The sequence below is a fragment of the Sebastes fasciatus genome, chromosome 21, assembly GCF_043250625.1.
Source record: "Sebastes fasciatus isolate fSebFas1 chromosome 21, fSebFas1.pri, whole genome shotgun sequence".
Classification (NCBI taxonomy): Eukaryota; Metazoa; Chordata; class Actinopteri; order Perciformes; family Sebastidae; genus Sebastes; species Sebastes fasciatus.
Window position 1 is genome coordinate 10,727,519 of NC_133815.1, and position 21,346 is coordinate 10,748,864.

The 21,346-nt window shown below is 39.4% G+C and overlaps 1 protein-coding gene across 2 annotated transcripts; it reads right to left on the reverse strand.

The window, feature by feature from the left end:
- Positions 1–1,495: 1,495 nt before the first annotated feature.
- On the reverse strand, positions 1,496–17,695 carry dlec1 (DLEC1 cilia and flagella associated protein). 2 transcript variants are annotated; one of them, XM_074621888.1, is made up of 38 exons: positions 17,375–17,695; positions 16,828–16,968; positions 16,406–16,562; positions 16,184–16,297; positions 15,912–16,096; positions 15,509–15,732; positions 13,837–13,915; positions 13,647–13,734; positions 13,184–13,357; positions 12,953–13,089; positions 12,738–12,830; positions 11,819–11,909; positions 11,546–11,708; positions 11,010–11,202; positions 10,794–10,870; positions 10,468–10,630; positions 10,259–10,355; positions 10,038–10,168; positions 9,329–9,490; positions 9,121–9,251; positions 8,868–9,018; positions 8,530–8,646; positions 7,695–7,816; positions 7,407–7,592; positions 7,247–7,314; positions 7,017–7,168; positions 6,766–6,881; positions 6,608–6,678; positions 5,514–5,734; positions 5,204–5,362; positions 4,381–4,503; positions 4,174–4,268; positions 3,939–4,026; positions 3,635–3,832; positions 3,394–3,555; positions 3,141–3,291; positions 1,950–2,058; positions 1,496–1,870 (listed from the first exon to the last, which is right to left on the reverse strand). In XM_074621888.1, exons 1-38 carry the CDS (start codon positions 17,459–17,461, stop codon positions 1,756–1,758), a joined length of 5,091 nt encoding a protein of 1,696 aa, XP_074477989.1. In that variant the 5' UTR covers positions 17,462–17,695; the 3' UTR covers positions 1,496–1,755. The 2 variants fall into 2 exon arrangements, with proteins under 2 accessions (XP_074477989.1, XP_074477990.1); XM_074621889.1 differs by having other exon boundaries at positions 17,321–17,688.
- Between the last annotated feature and the right edge of the window lie 3,651 nt (positions 17,696–21,346).

The window sequence follows — 21,346 nt, forward strand, 5'->3', positions numbered from 1 at the left end:
ATCGCTCTCTTCACATTAGTTCCACACAGCAGCACTGTTTTATTGTGATCAGACATGCCCTTGCTTGCACTGTGTAAGACTGCTCGAGTGCAATGAATACCAATTGGACATTTGCATCTCTCTGTGGACTTGCAGCGCTTGTAGACGCTGAACGGTGCTGTAGATGAACACCACAGGCAGCGGTTTGGAACAATAACAGGCTATGTGTGTGCGTGTGTGTGCAGCATCACTTTAGAGAATGTTTCAGAGAGATTTGGGGGCTCTGGAGGAAAGCAGGATGCCTTCGACTTGACATACTATGACATACATTCTGTCATAGTGAACTCCAGCCAGGTGAGGGGTGCAGACGGGTTGCAGGTCTGCCAATCCTGGAGGTCCTGAGCCTTCACCATCAGAGCAGCACTTGAACGAGATGTGTCTGTGTGTGGAAGCCCACGTTCACATACTCGTGTTTATCCCTTTTTTCATCTCTGCTGAAAGGGTTTTCTGGAAAAATCCATTTCCCCTCAGGGCGAACTGTGGCTGATATCGACTTGCTGGGAATCAATGAGGCCTTTGGCAGTCAGGTGAGCTCTACAGGAAAAAACTAAAAATACTTGGCATTTTTTTATATACAGATCAAACTTTACAGTAAAATGATGGATTTCCTGTGAGCAAAGCTGAAGTGGGGAATCCCAAGAGAGGAGGCGTAGCTGTGGGTCATCCTCCTCTCGACTGCATGTCAGGTGATAACTGACCCCGATGAGCATGAACACGCAGCCAGACAGTGTTTGTTAACAGCTACTGGCAGTTGTTCATTTATTAGAGAAATACCCATCTGATAAAACCCTACTAGAAAAATGCAGCATCAATGATCAAAGAGGCTTTCCTAGTATCTCTCTCCTGTGGTTTCCTGTTCTGAGAACTGTCTCCAGGGTTTATCACATGCTGCTGCTGCTGTCTTCGACTTCCTGGATTGTAGGGAAGACTAGAAATCAAGACTTGTAACTGTGATTACAAAGAGTGATTTGAAACATCACTAAATAATACAATCGCTGCTGTTTTAATCATTGCTGCGCTACTGTAAAGCACTTTGGTCAGTTGTTTTTAATCGTGCTATATAAATAAAATTGATTTGATTTAATAACCTTAATACTTGCATGCCACTCAGCTAATTCTTTTATACCTTACCCTACAACAGAAGCTGATTATATGCATTGAACTACATGTGTTATATGAACTCACATTATTATTTAACTGCATAAATTCTTCATTAATATGGAAACATACAGTGACTATAATTTAGTGAGGATCTACTATAAATTAAAGTTACTACCAGGAAGGTTTTACTGGTTATAAAACAGTCTCAATTTAATATTGATGCCTTTATATAAGTGGTTCTCAAAGTGGGGTCTAGGGACCCCCAGGGGTCATTGAGAGCGGGAATAATGGGGGAATAATTTATTTTCACTTTAATTCCATCCATAAGTAACACAATGACAGAACTATTTTGGTCATAAGTTTCATACACATTCCTTTAATAAAACATCCAAAAGCACCAAAATCAACACCAAATTAAAGTTCTTCATAGTACCTTTAAGTCTCAACATATACTTATTATTATTATTTGTCTTGATAGAGATCCAATCACAAGTTCATAATTAACTGAGAGACCTGACAAGTTGTTCTTTAAATTTATTTACATTCTTACAAAAGGACGTATAAACATGTTGAATAGCAGGTTAATTAGCAGTGGGGTGATTGTGTGACTGTGATCTAGTTGGACCTGTACACTTCATCAAAGGATCCAGTTCCCTGGAGCTGCACAGTGAGGGGGGTCTTCACCAGAGGAGATCGGATCACCACAACGGCCCTGAACTCTCTGGACTCACTGTAACACATAAAATGTTACCTTTATAGTATAAGCGTATCATAATCCCTGTGTAGGCATTGTAATGGTGGTCTGTTACCTGGGAGTGAAGCTGATCTGGATGCAGCTGCTGACGTAAACCTCCTTTGACCTGAGAAGTCCGAAGTCTGGTGTCACTCTGAACACATGGTAGTCTCCTTCATCTGACTCTAAACACACACACACACACACACACACACACACACACACACACACACACACAGAAACACACAAGTCAATTATAGGTTAACAAGCGAACAATGGAATATGAATCATAATTGACACTGCTGGCATAATTTTATGCCGTGACATCATCAACATATTTTTTATGGCAATATAATTATTACTGCAAACAAAAGGCAGCCATTTGTCTGTTTGTTTGTTTGTTTAAGTGTTGTCATGGATGATTGCTCTTGTTTTTTATGATTGTACGCACTGATTTTAAGATTTTAAACTCTAACATACAATTTTATTGATTACTTAAACTATCAATGCCCATCAAAGGACTGGTGTTGGAAATTAGCAAGAGCTGCAACGATAAATCGATTAGTCGTCAACTATTAAAGTAATCGCCAACTATTTTGATAATCGATTAATCAGTTTGTGTAGTTTTTAAAGAAAAAAAAAAGAGTCCAAATTCTCTGATTCCAGCTTCTTAAATGTAAATATTTCCTGTTTTTTTCTCCTCTATCACAGAAAACTGAATATCTTTGAGTTGTGGACAAAATGAGACATTTGAGGACGTCATCTTGGGCTTTGGGAAACACTGATCGACAGTTTTCACCATTTTCTGAATTATTATAGACGAAACAACTAATCGATTAATCAAGAAAATAATTGCAGCCCTAAAATTAGCTTTGGCTATAAACACATATGTAGAGTACATCGGACCCTGCTTCTGCAATTGTCAATGTTTCTCTGTACTTGTCCCTTACAAATAAAAAAAGAAATTTAAAAAGTTGATATTAAATTCTCTCATTATATTTAACTGACTATGGAAAAGCTCCAGACTGGTTATAATACGGAAGATGAGTCAAACACCTTCCTACTGCTACAGAAAATAATGAGATAGGCCAAATATTATAATAATATTATAATATTTTATATAATATTTCTTTAGCGCTATGGATATAGGTCCGGCTATGCAAGACTAGGCCTAAAATTAAAGACCCAAACAAACCTCAGAGCCAATGTAAGAGCACTGAAGTGAATGCCCCAAAAAATGGAGAAGACAGTTGAGTAGTGACTGTACCTATAAATGATTTCCAGTAGGTGTGGGCTCCTTGGCTGTAGAGGTTGACTTCTACTATCTGCGTCTGCCCCACGTAGCAGAACCCAAAGTTGATGCTGTCGCTGGACAGACGCATTGTAGCAAGATCCAAATGGGCACAGAGAGGCACCGTCTGCACAGAGCAGAGAGGAAATGAGGTCAAATGATTATACAGTATTATATAATTTTCTTTTTTCTCCCTCATTACTCATTTCTACATTCTGATGTTTCTGACCTGCAGGCTGTTGTTGCTGTAGTGAATCAGGAGGTTTTGCTGGAACCTCAGCTTCCTTCCCCCTCTTGCACGATGGATCAACGTCACCCCGGGAGGGACTTCCTCATCTGCCTGGTCTTCGTGGTCCAGCAGGGACAGGGAGCAGTGGAAGGCCACCTTCACCTGGTATTCACAGAGGAGAGGACAACTTACTGTCAAGAATAACAAGTTAACAGAACCATCCTTTAGATGAAAATCTCACCTGCATGCTGTGTTGTGGCTGCAGCACCAGAGACTGTCCGTCCCCAGTAGGCGGGTTGCTGGAGGTGCTGGTCCGGGCCCGAGGCTGCGGCTTGAGCACTATAAATGGAAGCTGAGTCCCCAGTCTGAAGTGAAGGGGCATTTCTGAGGTGTTTTTTAGCCGAAGGGCACGTGTGATGTCAAATTCACGAACAAGCATCTACGGAGCAAAAACAACCAGAAAAGCAACCGCTGAGCATGACTGGGCAGAAATACTGTACACCCTCGGGGATCAATACCTCATGTTGTAGATTTCTCAGACCGACCTCCTCGGATTCTGCTGCTCTCAGTAAATCACTGGCTGAGGCGTGAAACTCCAGCACCCCCTCGTCCTCCTCCGTCTGCACCAACAGCCTGCAGCAACACGGAGCCAAGAGGGAGATATGCAACTTAATCACACCACCTCTTGCCTAACCTCAGCTGATTTTAATTTAGGAAACATAAATAGAGTTGGAGGCATTGAGGGTTTTGGGGGACTTTAATATGACTGTAATTGCTTACACTGCAGGCTTAACGACTGCTAGTAGATCTATTTTGACAGGCTCCAAATCCAAACCCTGAGCTCTCCCAACTTTCCCCGGGACACAGGCAGCCATCTGTAAACAAACACCACACAATAATAACGAGGGAATTTAGGGGTGCGTCAGAGTCATCTACTCTTTGACTTTTCCAGGATTTCAAATTGAAAGACACCGTTTAGTGTGTTACCTTGGAGTCTAGACTCATGAAGCCCAGAGCCAGGCCCACACATCTGGACTCACTGCCCGACCCGGACAGAGTCAAAGGAGTGAAAGACACGTGGATGGTGCTGCTGCTCTTTGCTGGAATCACCTTCAGATAAACAGCAGAAAAAGAGGTAACGCTTCATATTAAGGTTCCCTAATAAGCATTATTTAATAGGTAATAAGGCCCTTATAAGATGCTTAATAACATGAATATGCGTTAATAAGACTATATAAGTGTTAATAACAGAATTATAATCACATTTATTGTTAGATTATAAGACATTTATAAGCACTTACTAAGAAACTTGTTAAGAGTTTATAGACTGCTTAAGAACATTATGCTTCTGCATAATGCAAATGCAAAATAAAGTATGTATTAATCTTAATAAAGCAACAAAAAAAGGTTAGTACAGGTTTAACAATGATACACTAAGTTAGTTAAACTCAATAAATGTGTTTGTAATCCTGTTATAAACAATTATAAGAAACTCATAAGACTGTTATTAACGTTCTTAAGCAGTCTATAACCTCTTAACAAGTTTCTTAGTTGGTGCTTATAAATGTCTTAAAATCTAACATTAAATGTGTTTATAATGCTATTATTAACACTTATATAGTCTTATTAACACATATTAATGATAATAAGCATCTCATAAGGACTTATAAGGGCCTTATTACCTATTAAATAACGCTTATTACGGAACCTTAATATAAAGCGTTACCAAAAAGGTAAATATATCCTCGTTCATATTGCTGAAAGCGAAGCGGTAAAATGGATGTATGCAGGTAAAATCTCATCAACGTACTATTTGCTGGGGTGTGATGCAGTATGGGTAATCTGAGAGGTTGCCCACATGAGGTATGATGTGGACAGACAAGAGTTTTTTCTTTGCAGGAGAGGGATAAAGACAGGTTTTCTCTTCCTCACAGTCATCTTCAGATACATATTCCTCCTCTGCTCCGCTCTGAAATCAATAGGATTAAAGCTGGTTTGAGCCAATAAAATGTGGGTGCACTCGCTGGCATCGTAGCCATGAGAATTTCCCAGAGGCCATGTCATAAAAGTCATTAAAGTTTATGTTTGTGTATCTGTGTCGTGATGTGAAATGTACTCACAGTGATGCTTCGGAGGGAGGAGCTCGTTCCCTCAGAGCCTGGGGTCTTGTTTCTCTCCCAGGCTGTTTGAATGTTCCCACCAGAAATCCTCAACGCTCCACTCAACACCTCGTTGCCATCGGCGTCTTTAACTGGGAAGGCATCTCCGTATGTCACCACAAGATCCACCAGTTTATGGTCATTCTGATCCACGTTATATGTTTTCCAGTCCATGCGAATGTCTGGCGGCAAATAAAGATTTAGATTACTTTATTAACCCCCAGAGGGGACCGATTCAGAGAGGTCACAGCAGACTACATAAAGACTCAATCTAACATATTCCAAGAGGATGTTAGTGTAGCTCAGGAATCCTTCTAGCCACTAAATTAAAATACAATGTAAATATGATTAATCAATTAAGGCTGCAAGCAGCGATGAACAGGCCCTCACCTTTAAACAAATCATGTAAACCCTATAGGAGAACTTAGAAACGTTTTTAAAAAAAAAATTTTAAATGTTTTTATATGTTCCTTAAGATGAGGGTAATCCGATTCATCAAATTGCACGAACATCAAAGGAACTTTCTCCCAACCGTGGCGTGCATTTGGGGGCGCTATGGATCCCGCTGGCCACGCCTGAGCCCAATCACTACAGAAAGTTGTATTTCTCGCCAGTTCTGAAGCGTTTGCCAATTTTTGTGAGCTTTCTAGCATCCTAAGCCCCTAAAAAATGTGATTGCGTAGCAGGAAAATAATCTCTACAAAAACAAAAGGTTCCTGACATTTTCAGTGCTCTGGCCCTAACAAATAAATAAAGCCAGATCATAAGCGATGCACCCTGAACAGGACCAATAAAAAAGGCAATACATATGAAAGGAAACCTTCAAAATTACGTCAAAAACACGACATGTATCTCAGAAAACAAGCAAATGAGTTCTGTAGAGCATCTGGGTAGCTGTAACCAGCCACTCTACGCACATTTTTAGGCTTCTAAAACACCAAACAAGGGTGAAACGGAAGTAGGGTTATGTTGAATCAAAAGTTAAAACAACTATTGAAGCAGCCTTTTTAATAGAATTACTTGATGAAAATGCATGCAGGATGTCATTTACTTACCAAACATGGTGGGGTTGTTGATGCGAAGAGAACGAGACACCGTGTCACCTCCGGATACATGAGTGCCAAACCTAATGATGCAAACAGGAATGTCAAACCGAAGGATATAAAACCATCATTAGTGTATTATAATTGGAGAAATGGACAGTGGAACAGACTGTGTGGTCGGGCCCCGGTTCTGGTCATCTGGACGTGGGCCTGTCAGTTGGAAGTAGAGCGGGCATCCTGTCACTGTCATCTGAACCGGAATGAGCGTGGGCTCGAGGTCCCCGACCTGCAGGAGGAAAATCAGACATTATTCATCAGTCTACAAGAAAATGAAGAGGATATGTGGGTAAAAAATTGATGCTCTGTATCTTAAACTTAATTTCTAATCGTGAAATATCTGTTACATTGTATGGGATCATACTTTGCATATGAGGTGATCTCTGTATTCCCCCCACATGTCGGTGTAGGCAGTGACGTCCACAGTCTGGGTCTCAAAAGGTCCCAGCGTCCCAGCGTCGGGCAGGACAAAGAACGCTGCACCTTTTCCATGACCCATTAGGCTGCTCACAAACTCTGCCACAGATACAGGAAGTGAGAGTGTGCACTCAAATTTGCTTCACTTTAAAAGTGTGTACACTAAAGAAAAGTTACCCTTGTGTGCTTTTTCTTCTACGTTCTTGACTTGGGCAGAGTGAAGCGGCTTCTTGACGTACGTGAATCTGCGATTAAAATGCAGCCCGTGTCACATCTGCAGCACAGCAAAGTCACTCTTTGATCCATTATTCAGATCAGTGAGTCAGCTCCCACTTACCGTTTCTCTGACTGCTTATGTGGCTCTGAGGCACGGCAGGTGAAATATTCTGCCTCTATGGTGAAAGGGGCAGGGATGGGAGTCTGATTGGTTACCAATAACTGCTTAGTGACGGCTCTCTTCAAAATGACATCATCTCCAAAGTTGAGTAACAGTGTTGATGGGCTCTCGTCATCTGGGGGAGAGCTGAAAGCAAAGAATAGCGACCATGATTTACCAAACACTTATGCTGTGGAGTTAGTGCAGCTACTTGACGGTAGATAGTAGATTTTAAGCCGAGGTTACTACCAGACACTGGGCAGCGAGTAGGACACACTGAGTTTCTTGGTTTTGGAAGTCACGATGCTAAGAACAAGAGGAGAGTTCATCCCCTGGACCTCACAGAGAGCAGCCACCTCAGCCAGCTCCAGCTGGACAGACAGACAAATAATAAAAGACAATTCTCATAAATTAATAAATACGAAATAGAATAGAATTTGGTGCATCTTTTAGCTGCAAGTAGCACAATTTGCCTCCTTCACGCTCACATACTCAGGTGATAAGGGCCAATCTTTTTATTTTTAAATCATGCAATCTTTTTATTGCTTCCTTAATAAAAATGACAACAACCTAAACCATAACAAATAAAATAATATATGCATATAATAACAGATAGTAACTGTAAATTGAAAAACAAAGTATTGAAAAACAAGGGAGAAAAAAAATTGTGATAATAATAATAACAATAATGATAATAATAATAAAATAAAATAAATGGAAAGAAATTACAAAATAAAAAATTAATCAAAATAAAAAAATGTGTAACTTAAAATTTAAAAAGTAATAAAAAACAAATAAATACATAATAATAATAATAATAATAATAATAATAATAATAATAATAATAATAAAAAGAACAACTAATAAATACATAAGATAGAAAAATAAAATAAATAATTATAAAATCAAAATAATAATAGTATATTAAAATAAAAATATATCAAAAATTATAAATACTAATACTACTAATAATAAATAAATTTTAAATTTAAAAAAAATGTATTAATAAAATAAATTAACACACCAAGATTGTAAAGGGGCCAATCTTGTGACCTTATGGGGTGTTAATAACGTTGGTACTTACATTTGTGTAAGAGACAAAGTTAACTGTGATCTCCAAACTGGAATTAGGTCCCAGAGTACCAGATGAGGGGTCAAAACTGGCTGTACACAGTTCAGCCTGTTTACTCTGGAGCTGAGCCTGGTGGGGGAAATGTAAAACTCACATCACCAAGTATTAATGGTCTTAAAAGACATCCTAATGTTATCAATGAGGAAAAAAACTAAACCGTTTTCTAATTGATACCCAAACAACCTTATATATTCAACAGATTTCGGACTGCTAACATGCGTACAGACTGGAGCTTTCTTATGATTTTAATGCATCAAAAGTGGTGATAAAATGCAGTGATGCCAGCGTACCATCCAGCTGAAGTGTGACGGCAGCAGGGTCTGGTTGAAGAGCATCACGGTTGCCTTGGCAGGAACTCCAACGTAGAGTTCAGAGAGCAGCAGCTCACAGCTGAGCAGACACACCTGAGGAGACTGCACATCTGCTCGCACCGACAGGTGACTGCAGCGAACACACAGGTTGTGTTACTTGTTATCAGCAGGAGTAACACTGAGCAGCATCATTATAGTTGTCAAGGCTGATCTCTCTGCTGAGCATCCTTACCATCCTGTTCCATTCTCCACCTTCAGCTCCAGCTCTGTTTCATATCGCTGGCTGAAACGGGGACTAAACAGCACATCCACACTGCAAGAGGCCAACGGGGGCAGCACACCTCTGTGTGGCTCCACTGAGATCTAAGCAACAGAGATTCATATAGATTTCATGTTATTTTATCACAGATGTTTTGCTTTATTGGTCCACTGTACAGTACCTGTGTGTCTTGGTGGTCCTGCTGAGTATTACGCCTCTCCATCAGCATCCAGGGGGCCTCCAGCTGGTTGATGTTAGTGAGGAGCAGCGTGGTCTGGGTCTGCTCCCCAAGCCTCACGAGCCCAAACTCCACACTGGGCACACTGAGGGTCACTATGGGACCCTGTCCACAATCAAACCATGAGTGTTAAGAGGTCACAGCTCACAGATACTCAAGGAATGTCACAGCAAATGGTCACAGGATAGTAAAGCATTTTGTGAAGATTTCTAGCCATGGCGTGTTAGTAATTTTGTGATGGTGTTAGTATATCTTTATAAATTGTGTCATAAATGGTGTATTTTAGTGTATTTTCATGAAATTTACAGTCCCAGTTGTCGTAAAGAGTAGGAGAATGCATCCAGTTGCATCATTATCCATGGGATCTTTGTTATAATGTCATATTTTTTTAATTAAATTAAGATTTTATACTAGGCAAGGATAAAAAAAATCTTATGTTACCTTTATTGCATCTCCATTGTAATCCCCATGGTAATATAGTTTAGTTTACTTAAAATGGATTCATATTCCTTAGCTTCTTACGTTTCAAAGGAGACCAGATATATGCATCTAAGCCTTATGGTTGAGGAGCTAGTCCTGATTCATTTTGGGTAGTTATTTTAGGCGTTTTTTTCTGAGGTATAGAGCTTAATAGGTTAAGGTTCGTTCTTACCTTAAAAGAGACCTCCACGGCCAAAGTGATGGGCTCGTGGCGGTGCTCTATGTGGCAAACTAGACTGGTCACAACCCTCTCTGTTTTCCCTCCGATCAAAATCAGGTCGAAATCAAGACACTCGTTCTCCTCTAGAGGACAGATGAATCAGTAATGAACCAATAAATGTACAAATTCAAGTGAACCTAGTATTATTCTGCATTGTACTGCGTGTGACACACCTATTCCACCAGCAGAGGGCTCTACTTCTATTATGTGGATGCTGCTGCTCATTCTCTCCCATTGAAAAAAGATGCAGGTTTTGCTGTGGTTCCACATCTATCACACACAAGAAGACACAGAAACACCATGAATAACTGTAACTGTGACACACAATCTAAATGGAAATCTAAAATGTGTCAATTATAGGAAAAAAAGTGACTTAAATAACCTTGAATTGCCTGCGAGTGGTCGTGCAAATGAAAATCTCTCCGGGGATTACAACAGCGTAGGGCTCCAGTAGGACCTGGTACGGCTCGGTTGACCCCTTGACCTCTATCTCCATGACGATGACATCGCCTAACTTGGAGCCGGTGCGCACAGGCTGAAGGACGCTAGATTTACACACACACACAATCCAACACTTTGTTAGAGGAAAAGTATGTAAAGGAGCTCCTGTTTAGTAAATTTACTGTGTGATGTCATAGTTCTTTGTATGTGATGTTATTTACAGTACACACTTCTATAACTGTATATACAAAGTCACAGGAACTTTACCCGTCGTCACTGGGCTCTGGTGGCAGCTGGGGGACGTCCCTCAGGACTAAGTGACAGACACTGTGGTAGTCCTTCAACTTAAGAAAACACAAACACTTTGAATAGGACATGAAACAAATATCAGCTTGTAGCTACTAAACAGGAGACTCATAATGTATAGAAATACAGCCTTATTAAAGCATAACTACTGATATAATAGATTCTAGTCTTCTGTACCTCTTTAGGACAGAAGGTGAACAGAAACTCCTGTTCCTGGCAGGGGGGTAGAACCCCTGTTAGGGGGCTGACGTGGAAAACATCGTCTGTGGCCGGGTGGAACTGGATGTGGGAGGGCTCTGGGGTTTCCCCTGGAAGCAGAGGGAGCAGGTTGGGCTTCATGATCTGCCAGTGGAATGGCAGCTCCAAGTGGCTTCAGTCCCAGAGGTAAAGAAAGAGAGAGATATGTTAAGTGATATTTAATGATTCCTTAGGGGGAACTCTTTTTTTCTATTTGTGCGCAGGGTCAGCAGCCCTGGGTCTTGTCGTTAATCAGTATTTAGTTTCTTACTCGAGGACACTTTAACTATGTAAATCCCGCACCAGGGGCTTAAATCCCAGTGCTCCAGTTAAAGAGTGGTATCCTTACTCATTATGTTATCCTGTGGCCAAAAAGAACACGGATGATGTTTGTACTTGTGGAGAAGCACGGGATTAAAACATGATCTTATTTCATGCTCTGTAGTGATGATATAATATGAGGGTGTGAGACTTACACATTGTTTCTAATGATGACTTTTTTCTGTCGAACAGCGTGAGGGTTCCAAGGGCCGAATCGGACAAAGTGCTCTGCAGTGAGGTCGTGATCTTCTCCCACCACAACAGGCTCCTTCTTCCCAGATACAGACACAAGCTCAAGTGCAATCAGCTGGCCCTCACCTGGGAAACACACACACACACATTATAGAGACCTTTTACCTCACACTGGACGAGCTTCAAATCATAATTTTTTTATAAAGACGAGTTTTCTGATCACTGAGAAGATTCACCTTCAATGGAAACGTCTTTCACCTGGCAGTTGTCACACACAACAGTGAACACCTGACAGCTCTTCTCAGCAGTGGTGGGGAAGAACACCACCTGCAAACACACACACACACACACACGTACAGAATTTATAGGACTGAATTTCTACACACACACAGTCTAGTCAGCTGCATAGAAGTGAAACCTGCATCTAAAAATATGTGGTCCCACTGTATTCTAAGTGTATACTGTACATCTTAGTGAGTAGTGCTAATATCCATTGTGGTTTTAATTATAGACTGTATAAAATACGGATGTAGTCTCCGTGACGTCGACATATGTTTCTGAAGAGCCATCGTGAAGTTTAAAGTGGGTGGCTCTAGCTGTCACTATACTGGCAGTGACAGGTGGATCTTCGGTGGAGCTGAGGCGCACCTGGGTGACGTAGCAGAGCAGCTAGCGACCTGGTATGGCACCCACCTGTCATTCAAAGCGACCACGCCCTCAATTATGCCTAACTATAAGCCTTAATATAATTTAAACGGTTGAGTTATATAAAAATTCACCCCACGTAGTTGTCACAAATGGGAAAATTAGCTATAGAGACCAAAAACGTTGATTTTGAGAGGCTGTAAACATGTTTATTTCTGCTGTAAAGTCTGGCATTTGAACATGTGGGTCTATGAAGATTGACTCGCTTTTAATGGCCTCAAGTGACCACTCGAACAACTGGAGTTTTTGCCACTTCCGAGTTGGCTTCATTTCTCAGCACCGGAAGTTGCCGCTTGGTTTTAATCCAGTCAAATAACATGCCTATGAGGTATTGCATCTACATTTTCATGTTCTATATATTCCTTTTTTCACTGTAAAGTGTATTGGGACCATGATGCATGGTGATGCTGATTTTTTTATTTTTTTTATTTACCTTCATAACAGACTCACCTCCACCATAATGCCCTCTCCCGGCTGCAGGACAAAAAGAGACGGGCTGACTGCAAAGGGTGGCTGCTCAGAGAAGTAAGTTCTGACCACAGACTATACAAAGACAGAAAAACAGTGGACATTTTTCACAATAAAAAACCTAAATGTTTGATCTACTAGTTAACAAACACCACAGTGAAACAGTATCTTAGGTAATGTGTGTGATAGATTTTCACCCTGAGGTTCGAGGCCGGCCACTGGTTCTTTGGGATGATGCAGAAGGTCCCGGCGCTGAGGCCGACATTTTGGCACGGGAACTCAACAAACTTTACTCCTCCGATCAGACAACAACCACAGTTCAGAACTCTCGGTACTGCAAGATAATTAGGGGGAAACACATCAACAATGCATGACCGAATAAAGTACACTCATGAGCACAACAACAGCGTGATTGTAATGAGACTCACGTGTGAGTATTGGAGGGGGTCTACTGGCCACGATGGGCACCACGAGCAGGTGTTCAGCCTGGGACTCCACCACTATGAAGTCCTCGTAGTCCCCCAGGGAGTCTGGAGCGAAGCGCACTGAGTACTTACAGCTCATCCCCGGGGCGACAACACCACTCTCGCCAGGGAATCTCCCTGCAAAACATATCTAAATATCAATCCCTTCTTACATTGTACCAGCGTAATTCTACATTGATACAGTAGGTGGTGCTGGTGTTCACTTACAGGATCACAACAACAACACAGGAATGCCCAAAACCACCAACTGCATTCCAGAGATGTATGACTTTATTTGTCAAAACTCTCTGGCATTCCTTTTGATACAGTCACTGACATTCGACACACTTGATGATGTCCTCACTACCAACATGAACAGGCATAAGGAAGCTGTTTAATCCAATCAGAACAAAAAGGAAGAGCTCACCCAGGCCAATAGAGAAGTAAGGAGTGGTAGGAGGGATGACACGGACCGTACGGCTCGCAGAGGTCACGTTTTTCAGCTCCAGTGTAGTCTAGAACAGGACAGGGCTCGTTACTGTACATCACCTCGTTGACACACAGCTAGTAGTCCTGTGTGAAGTTATAATTGTTCAGTTTAAGTCACTGAAACATACCTCATAAACATGTCCCACACCGTAGTCAGTGAAAAACACCAATGAAGGTTTTGCGAGGAAGATTGGGACGTCAGTGGAGCTGTCAGAGAGAAAGAAACACAACACCTAAGTATTTTGTTTATTCTATCAACAGGAAGTGGTGAGTTGGGTAACAAGCTATGATGCCAGCATTAACTTCTAGGTTAAAACCACAGAGCAAGCATTTGTAATTTTACTTTCTTCATCTGCCAAAGCAGAAACTGTCTTTTGCTTTTGGGTTGGATCAAAGCTGGAGCTAACCGTCCTGCTGAACCAATAATCCTCATCCATCATCCGCAGTGTGTGCATATTAAGCATAAATGTATCATGCACATACACACACACACACATGGACCTGATATCCTGTTAGAAAGCCCACATCTTTGTGCAATAACTTTGTCCCCACCCCAGAATCCTGGTATATACCTCACCATATGGTAAGATAGATAGCTAGATAGATAGCTAGATAGATAGATAGATAGATAGATAGATATATAGTAACTTTATTGATCCCGAGGGAAATTCAAGATTTCTATTGCTAGGCGTCCTCATTCCATTCTCATAGTATCCTGTTGCGGTGATGTGAGAGGCATGTTTCACCAGATACACCTTTTGCCAGCCAACAAACCAGTACTGCGGTTCATCTTGTGAAATATGCAGAGAACTTAGGAGCCAAGCATTTACGAGTGGCAGGTCCTGCCATTTGGCACAACGAGCAGTCCCTGCTGCGCCATCTAGGCCCTGCAGCGGCACGTCCTTGACAAAGGTGAATCCAACAGCAACCTTGTTGAGCGTATTGAGCAGTCATTTTACGTTGATAACTGCCTTCAAAGCACTCATCCAGCGGAAGAAGCTAATGACCTTGTCTATGGACGCCAGCTGCTCCAAACCGGAGGCTTTGAGATACAGAACAAAAGATCATGTTTTGTTTCAATCCACCAAGGAGACCCAAGCTCCTTTATATATCCCGTTCCTTACAGCATATGTACAGAGTTAATGCAATCTTTTGCAAATGTTGCAGAGTTGCCACACACATGTCGTAGATCTTGCTGACATGACAGCAGTCTAAAAGTGTGCTATATCCTCCCACTGTTAGTTGTGGCCAACAGAGTTAATCTGTCACTTTTAATGCACACACTCTGCAGGATCCGTCTTGTTTCACCTTCAGATAGGCTTCTATCTGTGTTTGTCTCTAGAGCACAGCTGTGTCAAAATGCATTCGGAAATTTTGACCAGCCATTTGCTAAGACTCAATCGGTCTGCAAATATCATGTGACCTTAGCCTGATTTGATTAATCAATTAATTATAAATCTAAAAAAAAAATGGTTTTGTCCTGAGATTTTATTTTTGCATAATTGGTGGGAAAATCAACTCTGATTTCCTGGGTAAAGGGGGTTGTGCTAAGTTAAATTAATTATATGGGAAACTATTTTTGAAGCTGTATGGATACAGCCTAGGCTTTATATTGTGATAAGGCATATGTAATGAGTAACTACAAGCTTAGCACAAAGCATTTTTACCCACAATGTGTAGCGACTACAACAATTTTGACCTACTATATTAATATCCTGCCTTTTTATATCTGCTGCCCTGTGACAAAATGTTTTTGTGAAATGATGACGAGGGCCCTTCCACTCAGCACATCCCAAGTACCTTTGCTCTTCCGTCCCTTTCCTCAAATGCTCCGTCTTCCCCGTTTTGGTCCTGGGCCGGACGAGGGACGTGCCGCCCTGCTGTGCGTTCAGAGGAAGGAAGCGAGGATTGCGTAGGTAGCTGTTTCGATCTTTCAGCTTCTGAAGCCTTTCCCATCCCTCTTCCCGATCCTTTGCACTTGGCTCATCCTTCCACTTTGGTCTGGGTTTGGTCTGGTTGGGCTTCTGAAACATATTTATAGTGCACTGATGTAATCAAGTCTCCCTCCGTCCCCAGAGGAACTCGGGCTTACCAGATCAGAATCATCAATTACATCAGTTTTCAAAACTAAGAGTATTGTTGTAAAATGTATCACTCTTGATAGCTATGCTAATGGAAAGTGTGTAGGCTTGTGACTCCTCACCTCTCTGGGACTTTTCTTCCTCTTTGGGGTAACCGAGCTGGATTCGAAGGTCAGGCTGAGATCTGAATTGTTCATTTTTGGGATGATCTTCTCTGGACTGGGCATTAGAGTATAACCATCATCCTGAGGCTTCCTTGACACGTGCGTGGCGTAGGAAATGGTTGTTTTGCCAGGATTCCATTTTACTGACAGGAAAAGAATAAGTTAAATATTGAGCCAAAAATACATCGTCCATTAATAATTTAAGATGAATCCAAAAGGGGGTCATGTACTTGGAGCTGGTGCTCGCACACGGGGTTTTTGTGTAGGTAAGTAGTCCCGGGGGGAAATCAGGTTGTTCATTTCAAGAAGATCGCTGTCCACGCACCAGGAGTACGCTGATTTGACTGAAAATAGATCAAATAGCATCCCTTTTATTTCAAAGTAAATATAGTTCATCTTCTTTACAGCAGTATAATGTATTATATCAATTCACGACAATGTTTCCATCTCACGTGTGAGGAAGCCCTGGTAATCGTAAAGATCTCCCATCTCCTCTTTCATCCTCTCGTAGGCCTGGCTTTCTGTGGCTGCAGCCCGAGCTCTGGCCTCAATTATATGACTCTCCAGCATGTCAGCCTCTTTTATACGCCGGCTGTATTCAGAATGAGCCTACGTGATTGGAAAACAAGCACAATAATATATATATATATATATATATATATATATATATATATATATATATAATATATATATATATATATATATATATAAATATATATATACATATATATATATATACATATATATATATTTATATATGTATATATATAAATATATATATATAAAATTGTAATATTTCTTCAATTGACTTTGAATTGTGAAGCATGCAGTAGAGTTTTGCAGTGTTTTCTGTGTAACAGTGTTGTTAGTTTACCTGTTGAAGCTCTTCAACATATCTTTCATGGTAGCCGCTTCGTCCATTCTTTGTCTTGATGAGGTTGGACACAGTGTCTTTCCCAATGCTGTCTTTTATGTAAAGGTCCTTGAAAGTGCTTGCTAACACATGAGAAATGTCCTAATGTACGAGAAAGAGGTGGTTATAAAATGTGATATTTAGATAGATAGTTAGATAGATAGATAGATAGATAGATAGATAGATAGATAGATAGAAAGATAGAAAGATAGAAAGATAGTTTCCAGCATCACAGTTCCATAGTGCAAAACATGTTAGTAAAAAAGTTAGTAGTGCAAAGTACAAAAAAATATACCAGATATAAAAATACAAGGAGATGAAGAAAACTGTTAACAGCTGTGATACAGGACTATTAAAAAAGTGAATATAGTGCAGAAGAGACTGTTAAAAACGAGTATAGTGCAGGGTAACTCCAGTAGCTTAGTCTATGAAAGTGCTCTGTGTGCATTATTACCTGTCCTGCAGGTGAGTGTAATGTTAAGTGTTCTCAGCAGCAGGTGTTTCCTACCTGTGACTTTCCTGATGCGGGTCTGTGACTGTTCACACACGGGTCTAACCGGGATGTTTCTCCCGTCTCTGCTTCTTCTTCCAGCATGGTGCAGAAGCACTGAGACACTCATGTAGCCTCTGTTATAAATAGCTATAAGTTAGTTAATTAGCGTCCATTTACGAGTAAAAGTTCATTAGACGAGTTACACGAATCGTTAACCTTCCAAAGATAACCTATAAACATAATTTAGCTGGCTAAAACTGTGGCTAAAAGTTCATTTTGTTGAAGTCCTGCACTGCTCTCTGGTTTATCCACCCTGTTTGTGTACATGTGGTTGCCATAGTGACAGCCACAGGTTCTTCCTTTTGTTGCTCTCCAGACAGGAAGTCACAGAAAAAGATTTCACTTTAAAACAAACAAACACATATTTATCAATATACAGCCTTTATTTTTTTTACATTTTGACTAAAACAATGAGAACAAGTCAAAAAGTTTGGGAACCACTGGATTGATCTTTAACAATAACAATATGTTATGTGTGTAGGCTATGTATTCATTCATTAATCATTAACTTTATTTCAGACCCATAGGTCCATATCAGTTTAAATAAAATAAAATAGAATAGAATAAAATTAAATAAAATAAAATAAAATAAAATAAAATAAAATAAAATAAAATAAAATAAAATAAGATAAGATAAGATAAGATAAGATACAATAAAATTAAAATAAAATAAAATAAAATAACATAAAATAAAATAAAATAAAATAACATAAAATAAAATAGAAAGAATAGAATAGAATAAAATAAAATAAAATAAAATAAAATAAAATAAAATAAAATAAAATAAAATAAAATAAAATAAAATATAATAATAGAATAGAATAGAATAGAATAGAATAAAATAAAATAAAATAAAATAAAACAAAATACAATACAATACAATACAAGGACAACACAGAGATATAATCATTATTGCAGTTCACAGTGATTGAAATATATATAGGCATTTTCAAAAAAGGGAAAAAGTCCAGAGTGCTCGGAAGTTCAAATCAGTGTGATGAAGGTGCTCTTTGGTGGGGTAAACACAGGTTCAAAAAAGGGGGGAGTCCAAGGCACTCTTCTGGCAAAAAAATATAAAAAGCCTTTATTCAATTGGCTATTTCATGATGAAATGCTAAAAACAATGCTGGTACATGTAAGATTGGGTAACAACTCACGCATAGCAGCACAAGCAGCCTTCTTCAGGGTGTCCCACCCTTGTTTACCGGCATTGTTTTTAGTATTTCATCATATATAGGCATTTGTTCCAATGTTTCCAAAAACAAGAGGAGTACCTTGTGTCACTTTGTGTGGGCTCAGTTAAGGCCATTATGATTACATGTTTTGAATCAATTAATCAACACATAAGTTTGTACATAAAATTCCTCAACACAGCATGAAAGGTAGGAACATTACTAGTCAGAAATATATGACCTGCACTTGTCCATCTTGGTAGCATGAGCAGGATTCTGAATGCATCATTAAATACAATCTGAAGCGTTTTCATTTTTGCTTTGCTGTAACTTCACAGTACAGTAGGCTCTTAAAAGGGCTGTAACATCATCTGTACACATGTGAAATGTATGTATGTGCATATTGTGTGTTTTTAGATAAATCTTAAATTAAAAAGTAAATGGCTGCTGGCGTTAGTCTTATTATTTATTAAACGACTAGTGGTGTTATTATTATTATTTATTAAATGCCTGGTGTCGTTATTATTGTTATTCAAAATAATAATAATAATAATGATAATAATAATAATTATTATTATTATTATTATTAATTAAATGCCTGGTGTCATTATAAAACGCCTTGTGGCATTATATTTAATATGTTTTAAATGCCTGGTGGCATTATTAATATAATTTATTAAATGCCCGGTGGAATTAATAAATGCCTGGTGGCGTCATTATTATTATTATTATTATTATTATTATTATTATTATTATTATTATTAATATTATTAATATTAATATTATTATTATAATGCGTGCTGGCGTTACGTGGAATATTTACAGGGTTTCATTCATTTTTAAATGTAGTGGAGTAGAAGTTAAAAACTCAAGTAAAGTAGGCTATTTATTTACCCTATACTTTCCACCACTGAACCTTATAAAACTACATTATATAAATACATTAATACCATTGGCCTTATACTCTGCAAAAACTTCAGCTAAAGAACAAAAGTTTCCCTGCTGTCTTAAAATTCACTGAAACATTAATTAAATAAATCATTCAAAGATAATTGATGATTATTATGATTAATTTATATCCATTCAACGACTTAAACTCTTACATTTTTAGTTTTTCAAGTTGAAACTGACAAACATGCTACATTGAGTTAATGGTTTAAGATGGTTTAACTTCATTAACTTAGGATGATTTCAATTAATAAAGATTTCAGCAGCATTCTCTGACTCTCACCTGACATGAGCCAGACTGCCTCATGAGACCAGATGCGACATGTTTATTCAACAATTACACCCGCATACTGCACTGTCATATGAGGTGTGGCATTGTCTCTGTTGTCCCTGTGTGAATTATTTTCCAAGACACTACTTAGAAAGAATAGCTGGCTAAGTCCTTGTATGCAAAAGTACAAACAAGGATAGGTGGTGCCTGCAAATTGTTTCATGCAAAGTCTTTTCAGAGCTCAAGCAAAGCATTTGTCTGTGGCCTTATGCAAAAAGAGCAGTTCCTGTCTATATAGGAAGTAAATGCTTAGTGTTTCATTGAGGAGGCAAAGATTCCAAAGACACCGAAAACAAAATCCTCGACTGTGCTGATCATGCGGTGCTCAAGTGGGATTCTCAAAGAGTCGATTGTTGAGCTCACTTTGTAGCGCCTCGTGGTTCGCCAGACAGAGCTGCTTCTCTTTTTTTCCTCAAGACTTGCCCCAGCACGAGAGTTCATAGGACCGAACGGGCTGGCAGACACTGATAATAGAGAGGCAAACAAAGCGGTATCTGTCTAAGCCCTCATATATTAGGTTATATAATGAGCAGGAGCTTGTGTGTCCAATACACAAACGCTATTTAACTCCAAAGTATCCTGCCGCATTAGTGACACCAACAACAACAAAAACAACTGATCTCTCTAACTATTTGCCAGAGGCCTCTTGTGTTCAAAAGAGATGGGCTCGGCATGCATGATAATCAACACATGATCATACTTTGAATCGTTGCTTTAGCACATATTTCTGTTTGAATCAACACTAACACCCTTATACTCGTCAGTATAATCCAAGTATACTTAGACTTTTCTGTATAATCGTCAGTATGAGCCAAGTATACTTGAACTTTTCTGTATACTTGTCAGTATAAACCAAGTATACTTAGACTTTTCTGTATACTCGTCAGTATAAGCCAAGTATACTTAGACTTTTCTGTATACTTGTCAGTATAAGCCAAGTATACTTAGACTTTTCTGTATACTTGTCAGTATAAACCAAGTATACTTAGACTTTTCTGTATACTCGTCAGTATAAGCCAAGTATACTTAGACTTTTCTGTATACTTGTCAGTATGAGCCAAGTATACTTGTGTATACTATTGTTAAGTATATCTCTGATAAGTACATAAAAAGTTAACTAAAAGTATACTCCCTTATTTTAAGTTTAAAAGAAGTATACTAGAGGTAGAGGGTAGAGGACTATAAATGGCAGGTCTGGGCAACACCCTATAAATCAGATCACACTAGGTGCTACATAAATAAATCACAGCAATGAGTTAATGCATGCATAGTAAGCCTCCATCTATCACATTATCCTATCAGGGTTTACACTGGACCTTTGTGCAAGTGTTTATTTTTAGTCTGTGTTCGTAGAATTCCATCCAAAGGTGTAGCTTCACTCAACGAGATGTAATAAGAGCAAACACAGTGGAGGACTTGTCAGACCGGTGTAGCAGTGGGTGTGGACTAGAAGAGCCTGATGGGCTGGCACTAACT